Source organism: Varanus komodoensis, unplaced genomic scaffold, assembly GCF_004798865.1.
Source record: "Varanus komodoensis strain SLA01 unplaced genomic scaffold, ASM479886v1 scaffold45, whole genome shotgun sequence".
Taxonomy (NCBI): Eukaryota; Metazoa; Chordata; class Lepidosauria; order Squamata; family Varanidae; genus Varanus; species Varanus komodoensis.
Window position 1 is genome coordinate 2277859 of NW_025336011.1, and position 13091 is coordinate 2290949.

A 13091-nucleotide genomic window follows, 5' to 3' on the forward strand; every position below is an offset into this window, starting at 1 on the left:
CTCAGCAAGTCATCGTCGCTAATGAAGTTTTACAAAAACAGATACAACCAAGGAAAAATAAAATTTCACAGGTGATAAATTTTTCCAATTTCCGAGGCAGAATTCGATAGGATTGTTAAATTAAGAGTGAAGGTGTCTGTTAGGAGGCAACGAACAATGATGGGTAATTTTATAGAGTGGAAAATTGAATCAAATTGCAACATTAAAACACAGCTCCTTGGAGGATCTGCCCCTTATGCAGGCCTGCTCCAGTACTTCAGTGGGAGACTTGGGGGAAGGGATGGAAAAATGCTTTGACTGTGTGGCTGTGTAGCTTGACAATGTTCAGAATCACTGAGTACAGAGATGGGGGTGGACAAGATGGGGTGGGGTAGGGAGAGAATTACCCCTGACAGGTCATGGAATGAATCGAACCTATGAGGGGTCATTCAGAGCCACATTTGAGCCAGTTCTCAAAGCTTAATGCTAGACTATGTGAGATAGTAAGGGACTGAGTACCCCTGAACAAGTTCAGAGTGTCTTCATCTCCTTTTAGAAATGTTAGAGTGATACTTTCTTGCCCTGATTCAGCAATCACCATGACCTTATGCCAGGGAACTGATGTGTGCAGAGCAGGTCAGATGCTATTAAGCATGGGCAAGAAGGGTCAGTCTGAGGATCCCCCTTCTACATATCTCAGTTAACCCTTGGCTAACTTAGCACATGGTTAAGTGGACCATTTTGCAAGGATTCTAGTGGGCATCCACTAAATTGCATGTGGATATGACAGCATGCGGCAATTTGTATAGGAATATATCTTATGTGAGGCTATTCCTGCAAAGGTATTGGGACCAAACACTGTTTAGGCCCTGAATCTGAAGTGCAGCTTTTTCCTCACTTCCAGAAATTACTCTGAGGCTCCCACCACAGAGAGAGAATAAAAAACACTGACAAAACCCTATATTCTGACAAAGCTCAATAGTGCTCTGGAGAGTGGCTGGCAACTTGGCAATGGGTGCCTGAATAAGCATACATCCTGTGTTTTATTTTTGAATACATATCTAAATTGTAAGCTCTTTTGCATAATGCTCTGTCCAGCTGGAAGTGACTAGCATTTTTATAATTCAATGGTAGACTCATTAAGAAGCCTAGAAGGTGGGTCTAGCCACTAAGTTATTTGCTGGCTAGACCACTGACATCAGAAATGGAGAATATCATACCATTACAATGATACTCTTTGCTGGGGGGCTGGGTTTAATTGATCACTGATTCCCATAAATATGTAACTGCTTTCAATCAGGTCTACCTAACAACATCTAGTCAGGAGGTCAAAGAAGCTCCCTCTCAGATTATCCTTTCAGGGAACTGTGTATATGCTCTGAAATGTATTCTATACTATATTCAAGTAGGTAGCATGTAACTAGGTACATTAGACTGAACTGATTTAAATCAAGTGATTGCTGCCTCTACTTATTTCCCCCTCTTTCCCAAATAAAAACTTTTTATAGCTGGCTATTAGGAAGAATTGTTGTGAAAGGAGATTTCTCACTAAAACATTCCCCATATGTAGGACTTTTTCCACATTACCAAGCAGGGTTACAGGGGAGGTCTTTGGCAATAGGGCTCAAAAGCTCTCCAAGAAGCTGAACAGATTAGGTTGATAAGACTAGGATTCATTTGTGGTGGCAGACTATCCATAATGCTTTGCTTGTGTGTGTGGATACTTGAAAAGAAGGGATCCACCAGCTGGAACGTCATCTCCACGCTGAGACTCTGAGACTCATCCAGCCAGCAAGAAGTCTAACCCACAGACAACTTAAGCTGGGGACACAAGTTATGCCTTTACTGTCTCCCAGAAATGCTAGAAGTTGATGAAGGGTACTCCTTGTTGCACAGGCCTTTGTCTTCCTAGTTCTGTTCTCTCCTAAGCATGCTTGCATTTAAGTGTTTTCTGAACTAGGTTCACTAGGGTCAGGTAAGTACATCTCAGTAGCAGCCACCATATATTAGCACATCTTCCTTGCCTATTTCCTTGTTTTGTCTCTAGCATTCCAGCTGGTTTTGCACTCCTAAAAATCTTGCCTTCTGTTTACTCTGATCTTTTGGCTCTGCTAGTCAGCTTCTTGACTACATTGATCAGACTCTGCATCTAGCTGGGTGGGAACTAGATAAAAGGATGAATGGTGAAGTTAATTTCACATGTACTTCTCATTCACCTGGTTCACACAGCCCAGAGTGTGTAGGACTGACTATGGGTTGTTGTGGAATTGTGCTGTTGCTGTCACATGCGAGCCCTGAACTATAGGTTGTTAAGTACAACCACCCAGGAAGAGAACCAATGGCTTGCCGTTGTTGAGAACTCTAGATTGGCCATGGTTAACCCACAGTTAAACCATAGTAAAGGGTTTGGTAAAGACAACCTGCAATTCAACAGCCTAAAATTCAGCAACAACTCATTCTCTGGATCATGATTATGTGTGAACCAGACCAGTGTGAAATGAACATCTTCCCACACTGATACTACCATACAAATGTTTTTACTGTATGTGCTTTGATTTGAACACAATCTCTTGCTGTGCAAAATGATCTCCAGATTAACCTTGTGGTCCCACTGCTCCTTTTATGTTAACCTGAAGTTAAGAGATGGACAAATCTGCCAGTTTCAGTTCCTTTCACATTTGAATTTTATTTATCAAACATTCTTGCTTGTTCTGTTTATGGAAAAAAACTGAATTTGTTGGTAAATACTTTTTTTTAAAGCCAAACAATATGAAATTCTCACTCATCTACACTGGCCAATTTTGATAGGTCCAGGTATTCACCACATGTTGGGGATCATATTGTGTTTGTGTGCCATTCAGTTGTTAAAGATAAGAAGCAAGTCCAAAAAAAAAACCCCCTATTAAAAAACAAAACTGGCAAGTCAGCTGCACATGGATGTACACACAAGGCTTCAGACCCAGAATTTTAAGAGTTTTAAGCACTCTATGGTGTCTGCTTGAATAGACAAAGCAATCAATTTAGCTTCCTCTCACATGTGAATTTTTTAAAAACGCAAGGTCTTTCCATTCATTTATAAAGGAAATGGCAAATTTTAGTAAGATATTCTTTAAAAAAAACAGAAGCAAACTAAATTTTCATCCATCTTTACTTGAGGCCTTGTTATTCACGTTGCAATCTGAATAGGGATCAATTGGCCTTAGAAAAGCTAAAAGGGTGGTATGCCAGGACACAAACTGGCATGCATTCATGCTTTCTCACAACAAGCCTGACTCCCAAGTCTATGTGCATACAAAGCTACTGGTATTATCCCAGTAGCAAATAGGAGAGTCTTCTTTTTCTGTTCTTTGGTAGCAGAGTGACATTCATCTCTTTGTCCTGTATATTTTTCTTTGTCCCATTACAAAAGTAATTTAGAACAAGGGTGGGAAAACTCTAGCTCATCAGATGTTATTGGAGTCCAACTTCCATCAGTCTTAAACAGTATGACCAGAGAGAATGTGAGTTATAGTCTAGAAACATTTGAAATGCTATTATTTCTTTTACAGAAAAGAACTCAAACAAGGGTGCAAGCAAAATGTAGATTATTTGCCTCTTTCACTCTGATCAGTCTGACAGTCTTTTTCTGTGTGTGGTAAGGATATTTCACACCTGCAATGTGGTTGGAATTGTGCAACTCACACTACAGAATCCAATGTACATGAAAATGAAAGTTGATCCATGTGCAGAAAAGTACATTCTGCTCAACATTTGCAGAAAGAAACTCATGCAGATTCCATGGCAAGAAAATACCAAAAGGGGATTCGCCTCAAGGAGATTTGCCTGGCACCTTCTTCACATTCTTTTTGGCACCAGGCAAAGACCTTCCTTTTAAAAACGTATTTTAATAATGAATGCCACTTGACCTTTGTTTTGTATTTCTGTCTGTATTTTATTGATATTGATATTTTTAATATGGTGTAATTGGTTTTTATTGTCTTTTTAAATGTTATTGTGAGCCACGCAGAGGTGCTCTGGCACAATTGGGTGGCATACAAATGCTTTAAGTAAATAAAATAATAAATAAAATAATTTTGAGCAGACTGCCATAGAAGATCAGCTTCTCTGCACTGTGCACAATGGTGATGTGGTCTAGATAGTAAGGCTGTTTCCCCAGACTGGATATCCACATCTTAACAGAACAGTGATGGGTATTCACATCAAAATGGTGTTATGAGTTCTGTCATCTTGATTAGTATGAATGGGCCCCATGCTATAGTTTCACCTGACAGACTAATGGTTAATCAAGGTTTTGATAAAATAATGTTAATGGCTATGGAAGTTTTCCTTAATGGCATGGAAATCCCTATCCTCAGAATGTGACACTGAAACAGTTTGTAGCAAGTTTCAATTTAGACAGAAGCAAAGAGCTGCATGTTTAGCCATACAGAAGCATTCTGGGGATGTGTAGAGGTTCAAATATGCTGACTACTGAAGGAATCTGTTATCCTAGTGTGCTCTGCTTGGAGCGTTGTAAATAAAACAAAGATTATAAAGGCATCTTGTTTCTAGTTCTCTCTCATTCAAAGGAAATATAATCCTATATTAGTGCCAGTGAAATTTTTACCACTGGGAAAGAAGAGAAACAAGTACTGCCCATTTATATAGGCATCTCCGGACTGCACTCAAAGGGTTTCTGCGCAAACAAAATATCTAGTATCATGGCACAAAATTCAGCATTGAATGAAGCTGAAGCTTCAAACAAAACTAAAACTGTCTGGCCTCCCTATGCTCCTGATCCTAAAAGTATTCTCTACAATAAACTCCTCATGGTGTTTAATTTTTGTGGTAGGGAAACTGTCTTCCCCTTCAGAAATTAAAAAATAAAATAAAATGAGGAAAGTCAATGCTGCTCCATCAAATGAGCTTCTGCTTTATTTCTGCTGCCTGCCTGCAGATGAGATAAAGGTGAGGTGCAAATATTGTGCAGAACAGCAGAAACACCTCAGGAAACTGGAGAGCACCAAATCCAAATCCAATCTGCTTGTGCCAGACAGGTGGGTTGGCTGGTCTGTTGGGAGATGAACTTGCAGTTCTGCACTCACTGAAAAGCTCACCGTGTGTTGAGCTTCAGGTTTTGCAGTTCTTCAGGTTCTGCATTTCTTTCCTCCCAGGTGAGCTAATTCCTTTCTTTGCTAATATCCTGTGGAATTTTCTGCTCTGTTTTTCTGTTCTTTGAACTTGCAATTTGGCATGGTCATTCATAGTTATTTGCATAATAAGGTATTTTAGGCAGAAATATTCTATAGACATAAGGACTGTGTCCTATTCTAAATGGGTACTCCTATAAGGGCAGGAAGAAATTATTGTAGCATAAACATTAAAGATGAGCAGGATATTAAAAACAAACAAACAAAATGCTTTCCACTTGATTTGAAAGCCTGTTGGAACAGCCAGTATTTGATTAGATGGTTCAAAGGTCTGCCTCAGTATAAGGCAGCTTCATATGCAGAAAAGCCTGCTTACCTGGAAGAACTTCATAAATGCACTCGTCACTATCTTCTCTGGTCTCGTCTTCCTCCAGGTCCAAAGTGGTACCCTGATGAAGTGCCACACTGGGGGAATCAAAACTGTCTACATCATCATAAGCCTCCTCTTTCTCACTGTTGCTGTCCTCATCCTCACAGGGAATATCAGTTGACCTCATATCTGGGAGGAAAAGATAATAATGGAGAAGGGAAAGTCATGACCCACAAAATACAAGATAAACAAAGAGAAAAAGGAACATGGACAGCATAATCAGCTGTTGGCAATTCCTAGGATCAACCCACAGTTGCTATTTTCAGTTAGCAAGAAGTAGGCCAAATGAACGTGGAGATTCCTCTTGTCAGGTGAATGATGGATTGTTTATCCATAAATCACATGCTCAGATCCTAATATCCCATACATGGTTTACAATCACAGATAGAATTAATGGAAGAGCCCACTTCAGTCCTATAATTTGAGCTATTATGTGCTAGAATAAGGGCAGAGATTGCTGTGAGGGTGCTTGATTCAGCCCCATCTCTGAAGCTAAACAAATGTGTATCCATCCAAGACTGCCCTCTTCCCAATGAAGCATGTCTCCCAATTCCTAGAATCAGAAATTCAGGAAGACTAACAAAACATTTCAAGACCAGTGAAATAGCCAAATTTTACATGGAATAGAAACATTAAACATTAAAGGTCTCTGTCTTTGTACCTGCCAGAATAGAAAATTCACCACTTGCGGCAGCCCAGAGGAAACAAAACTTGCAGTGGTTCTGAATATAAAGCAGTGTCAAGTTGCAAGAGAAGAAAGTCATAGGGCAATCACTGAGAATGTTTCCTTGCATGCTTGCAATGTGGGTTCTTCTGGTAGTATTATGAAGAAGAGACTATTATGGATCATAAGGAGATACTCCTGTGTTGAAAATATTTAAGCAGAAGCTTGGTGGCCATCAGTCAGTGAAGCTGTAGCTGCATCACTGTAGACTTTGCATTGAGCTGGGGTTGGAATAGGTCAGAGTTAAACAACAGTCCCTGAATGGCCCTTTGGTGGCCTAATGATACACCTTGATGCCATTTGGTTCCTGGCTGGCATGCTGTGCAGCTGCCACATTATTCAGAACTCTGATATGCTGCTTTTCCACAGAAGTGCTCTGACTGCCAGCTCAGGCAGAGACTTGTGTGATGCCTTCCAAACAGGAAAGATGTTATGCAAGCAAATCCCCCTTTCATCTGCATGGTACCAAGAAGTAGGGCTTGGAGGATAAAGCCTGTCCCTGAAACAAACCAGGAAGGCTGTATGGACTGATGGGGAACCTCTGCAGATCTGATGGACCAGATCGTGGGTGGACAGAAACTCCAGGTGTTTTGGACATCAACTCATAGTATTCCTAGTCACTGGCCATGTGGGCAGGGTCATTTGAGGAGCTGAAGTCCAAAACATCTGGAGATCTACCTTCTGCCCATGGCTGAACAAGATGAACTCTAGCATTCAGAGACTGGATTCAGGTTGAGCATAGGTTTCATGTGGGTTTTTTTAAATTGTTCAACACTAAGAGAATGCATGGATTGTTGTTGGGTTTTAAAGGTTAACAAGGCATGGTTTGTTAGCTTAGTTGAATCCAGACAATACAATAATCTGTGTTTCAACAATAACCCACACTCAACCCCTACTGAACCTTTGAGCATCATTTTGTTGTCTGAACTTAGCCTTTGTGTATAGTTGTTGGTAGGGAGATTATATACAGAACAGCTAAATGTTGTCTTGATCTGGAAGTCTGAAAGAGTATTTGTTTTGGTTCACCTATCTGGTTAACACTGACAAACTAATAAGAGATGAGAGAGGGAGTCTATATTATATATGCATTTACCCAAATCAAGAGGAAAATGGTGAAACGAAATCTGGCATGCTACTGTACATAAACAGGTATGTGGATCAAGGCCAGAATCACCTATGCATCTTGGATAGTTGGATGAAGGGTATTGCCACCCACACCCCACAATATATAGAAGAGCCTTCTTGCAGCCTTCCCCACCCAGGGGCTGTCAGGTAACTTGGATGACAACTCCCATCATCCCTGTCCATTGGCCATATTGGCTGATGCATAAGGGAAGTGCACTCTGAAGCATCTGGTAGGTACCAGTTGGGGAAGGCAGTGGCTTCTGTGCACTGTGGGAGCAATTTGGAAGGGTAGGGAGGAGATTGACTGGTTTAGGTTTCTCAGAAGTAAATGAACTACACCCAGCATATGACCATAGGAATTCCTGATTTAAATGGTCCAGAGCTGAGTGGCATTCAAGGCTAAGTCTTAGTGGGTCCTCTCTCAGAAACCCCACAACTCTCTCATTACTTTCAATATAACAGAAGTTGAAGCAATTAGAGAAACAGACTGGGAAAAAGTTCCTTAACTTTCCTGCTCCTCCAGCAATCTGTTTTAGGGCAGGGGGGTTTCTTTCCTCCAACAAGAATATTTCTAGAGATATTTCTGGAGATATTGCTTAGCAGGAAGCTTGCAGTAGTCTGCTTTTTTGGTTTGGTTTTGTTTTGTTCCTGCCTGCTGCAGGCTGAATTATTTAGCTAATGGGAGAAGGCTGGTGGGTATGAAGTGTTAGATGATTTTGCCTTGGTGTAGAGGAGAGAATGACTTTCTGGTCCCTCCCAGCTTCTATCCAAAATAGTTTAATTTTAGCAGAGTTCATTAAAAGCAAGGCCAATACCAATTCCATATAGTTACCAGCAGAGGACGCTTCAAGAGCATACATTCACCACAACCCAGCGACTGTGTTCACCAAAGCAGACACGAGGTAACTTTTTAATTAACCCATCATGCACGCAGGGGCTTATTTCTGTGCCCCAAACAAATGCCGGGACACGAGGAGGATTAGATATTGCCAGCAGCTTTATATAAAACAATAACAACAACAAAGCTGTAGAGCAGGGATTTGAGACTCATTTCAGGTTTATCTTATTTTAGTTCACCTCTATAAGACTGCATCATTGGACTTCTCAGATAATTAGTCTGAAAGACCTCCTATCCCTTACTTTCTTATCCACACACACTGACATGGATTAGGGCTCTCCTTTCCTTTATAAGCAAGTATAGAAAAGGAATCTATTTTCACCATCTGCACTATAAGCACAATACTGTAGTTAAAGGCTGTTGAGGGGTAATTCGCCAGGGCTGAGAGATCTTGACTATGCATGTTCAGAAGCAGGTTGCTTCTTCTCCTGTTCCTTTTCCCATAACATCTGCCATACAGCTCATCAACGCCTAGAATAGCTTCCCCTTCTTTGTCAAGCATCCTTTGAGTCCCTGCTCGCTTTCTAACTCTTCAGCAAAGCCTAAAACTGCCCTAGCTCTGCCGGCTTGCATGCCCTCCCATGCCACCTGGCTTTCCCTCACCTTCTGCCCTTTTCATCTTACACAGACTGTAACCCCTTTGGGCAGGAGCTGTCACATCTGGGCTAAGTAATGTATAACACCAAGCACCCTTCTGGGAAGTAAGTAGTAAATGCTACTGTGATTTAGTAGATGATCTAAGAGGTGATGGTGGCTCAGATGAACTCACTCACTGGAAGAATACATGACAGGGCTGCAAGGCTAAGGAGGCTGTGTGCAAAGAAGCCATGTTCCCTTTGTCCATGCCATGGGCAAGGTGTTCATACGTGCATATGAACTCATGTATATACATATAGATAGCACCTCCGTGTGAGGAAGGATGCTGACTGGGCCTGAGTCCTTCCTCTCATGCAAGGGCTCTCAGTGGGTTCACATGTAGAGTACCTTGGCATGCAGGTTGAATGCATGTAGCCACGGCAGTCACACATTAGTCAGGGAAACTAATGGTCACATGTGGATTTTAGCCCAGGCCTTCCTTATCAATAAGGAAGATTTTATCAATGCTGCAGGGTTCAGATGCACGCACATGAAAGAACATGTGAAACATATGTTCCTACCTGACCTGCTTCCACTTGTGACCTGGGACAGCAGGGCCCTGCTTTACTGACTGGCCAGCACAGGAGGAGCTGTAACTCCATGGCAAAGTACCTGCTTTGCACTTTGCAGAAGCTGAATCCCTCACTGCGCTGAGTAGGGCTAGGAAAAAGTTGTGCCTGAAACTCTGTAAAGTCACTGAAGGCCAGTGTCCACATTACTGGACTAGATGGATCAAGGTTCTGACTCAGCTTCCTACACTGTGGTTATAAAGACTGCAGCCTCTGCTGTTCTTTTCCTACTTCCTGGATTGTTTTCTTTTTAAATTAGTGCTTTGTTTGACAGAAGTATGAATTATTACTGGATTGTTTTCTCCTAGTGTGTATTGATTAATGTGATGTGTTTTTGTGTATGTCTATATAAATCTTGTTCTAACTTGTAGCTGTAAAATAATTATTTGGAAATGCTGTTGTATTTTATTGTGCACTCTTTTTGTGTTACTGTAAGTGGCTTTGAGCACTTTCTACCCTAAAAAGTGGCTTACAAATGAACTGATCCTACCAGGCAACTCTCTAAAAAGAAATCCCCAGACTGATGTTCCTGATCAGAGACTGCCATCTTTAAGCAGGTTGCCTTCTGTTTTCTGAGAGCTTCTGACAAGCTTATCACCATGTTTGCATGGCTTTCTGCACAAGGACAAGAACCTCACTGAAAACAGATGCAAAAGTCAAGATTCTCAGGAATGTTTATAAAGTTTTCTGAGAGGATAAGAAATCTATTGAAAAATATACACATAAAAGCAAGATTCTCAGGAACTTCAAAACAGCACACTGGTAACACAGTTCTACCTAGGAAAAGAGAACTTTCTATGGTCTGAGGTTTATACATCACTCAGCCTAGAATTAAAGAATTTTGTAGTCAATTCCTGTCTGAATAACTGACCGAAGTATATGCACTTCACTTTAAAATTACAATATAGTAGTGACTAGAAATGTACAAGAATTTTATTTGTGCTCACAAAATAGTTGAGCATGCCTTGTGCACAACCCTGAATGTGAACAGGAAAATGTATTCCCCAAAAATGTTTACAAATTCTCCAACTTGTAGTCACATTCAAAGATTGCACAAGTTTAGGGGAAAAAGAACTTCAACATTGCATAATTGCATATGGGGGGAAGTTATGGAACTATGAAAAAAATGTGCCAATTTTACATTTGATCATGTTCAATTTGTGCAATTTCTCTATTTGCCCAGGAGAACTGTGCATCAAGTTGATCTTGGAAGAATCTGGCTGAATATGAGCATCATTTGTTCACCCATTTCTAGTAGTAGCTGGCATTTGTGAACAGGCCAGGAAACATTAAATGTAGAACCGTCATATCATCTTTAAATCCCAGAGGTGGGCAACTTGTGGCCCTGTGAACCTTTGACCTACAATTTGCATGATTTGTCACCATTAGGTATGCTGGCTAGGCTGCTGGGAGTTGTATCCAAATATCTGGAGGGTCATAAGTGGTTCGCCCCTGTTGTATCCCCTCAAACACACTGCTTGACAATGATGGCAATTCGTGCAGTCAGCTGTGCGCAATTATCTGTTAAGCAATCAAATGGTATACATATTTATGTGACTCATGCTAATCCACATGATTTGATTTCTCTTTAGTGACCCACCTTTCATCAGGAATGATATCTGATCCACCCAGTCCATGGCTTCTGCAGGGTTAGCAGCTGTGAACTGAAAAGAAACTAGTATTGTCACTGTGTGATTTCCACCCAGAGATCTGCACCTATCAATATACATGTGACTGTATCCCAGAACTGTACCAACAAGTGGTATAGGTCACACTTCAGCTGACACCATGTCTGAATAGGCATGCCACTTCTTCTGAATAGGCATGCCAGGGCTGTATTTGTGTGAGTACTTCATTAAGGATGAGTTTGGAAATGCATGCATCACAGAGAGAGATCCCATATTACCCCTAACATCATTTGAAATGCAACATTTTCTTGTTTAGGCAGTTTACACATTCAGCTACCGAATCACTGAGCGATGAGAAATCTAATGAAATACACATGCATCTGTAAATGAACCTTAGCATGTAATGTTTTTCTCTGGACAAATATCTGGCAACATACCCTCATTGCTGCTGTCTCATCCTTTCATCTTTTCATGTAAAACACTTTTTTAAACTAAAAAAATAACTTCCCGTTTGCATATCTATTTAGCAATCTCCAAGAATAGAAACATCTGGTTTATTTCTTATGGGGTAATGCTATGAAAATGGCTGGTTATTCTGGGACCCTTCAAAGCATATGTAAATATTCCTCATACTTCTTTTTTAATTTTCCCACCCCAGGAAAATCATTGGTTTGTCTTTGCACATATCTAGTGTGGTGGGTTCTTTTAAATAACTATAATCAAGCTTCATGCCATACTCCCAAGAGGAGGCAGTAGATATATAATGAAAACACATAAACGATGTAGTAGTGCAGGACACCTGGGGACAAGGCGAACAAAGTTATGAAGAGAAGACAGTGCTCATATTGGCATGGCCAGGAGTGACAATTCCCAGTGCCCCAAAATATGCAAGGCAAGAACTGAATATATACATGTATTCATGTTCCCACTACAGATCAATGGGTTGGAATTTGAGACACAAAGCTGGCTTTACCAGCAGGCACCTCTAGGTGGCAGCATAGGGCAGTGATTTGAAGGAAAAATTGTTTCACACCGCTGGGAACCTTCCCCAGAGATCAATACCTTGATACATATAACTTTGCTACTGAACATCCTTGTGATGATAGTCATTGCCTGGGCCCTCTGTAAATGTCTATCAATAAGGCAGACAATGACACCATAAAAGCCTAATTTGAAATCACCCAAGACAGAGAAGTGGACAGTAAGTGTGAAGTGAGTGGGCCTCCATAGTAAAGCATTGCCCAAAAGGGTCCAGGGGGCTTCCAGATGGAGCATTCTGACTGCTAACACTCAAAATGCAATGTACAACTATTCTGTCTTTCCTTAATAGACTTTTTTCTTAAGGAACAGATGCAAGAAATGAGGAAACATGGGAGGTCTGTAAGAAGAAAACTCTGTTATCTAGACTTCCTGTAAAATTCTGTGGAGGAGAAAGAGCAATTGCAGAACAAAAGCCTTGTCTGGAAGTGCTCCTACTCTTGACTCACCTCCACTGGGACTCTTCAGAGGTTGAAAGGGTAAGGTGCAACCCCTCCTCTTACTGAGCACAAAACAGAACTTCTTGGCTAGAACATGTTTCTCCTGGCCATTTTGGCAGAAGTACTTTCCTTTTCTGCCAAACCTACCTCATAGGTACGTTTTCCAGGACAGATCAGTTCAAAACAGCAATCTCTTCGCGAGTCCTTGCGCACATAGGGAGCCAGCCGGGCACAATAGTTCTTGATGGGGAACATGCCTTTTGGTTGTTTGCCTGTGCAACATGGAAAAAATAGTTCAGCACAGGCACTGCATACATTCAAGTTGCTGGTGAAAGTTACTTGGAGAACACACAACCCAAACAGTGTCCCACAGATTTCCTATAAACCTGAGGTAGATGGAGATGAAAGTGCACCCCAGTGAAATGGAGAGGGCAGCCGAACCTTTCCTTTACTCATGCCATGTACTCCTCCAGAGGAGTTTGCATCTAGCCACTA

General features: G+C 41.2%; 1 protein-coding gene across 1 annotated transcript in view; it reads right to left on the minus strand.

The window, feature by feature from the left end:
• SKAP1 (src kinase associated phosphoprotein 1) overlaps positions 1 to 13091 on the minus strand; it is a 345184-nt gene that overhangs the window by 80824 nt on the left and 251269 nt on the right. Inside the window, exons 7-9 of the mRNA XM_044444651.1 lie at positions 12744 to 12868; positions 11091 to 11154; positions 5485 to 5667 (exon numbers count right to left, since the gene is read on the minus strand). Of these exons, the coding sequence (XP_044300586.1) occupies positions 5485 to 5667; positions 11091 to 11154; positions 12744 to 12868 (372 nt within the window). The remainder of the gene's footprint in view (positions 1 to 5484; positions 5668 to 11090; positions 11155 to 12743; positions 12869 to 13091) is intronic.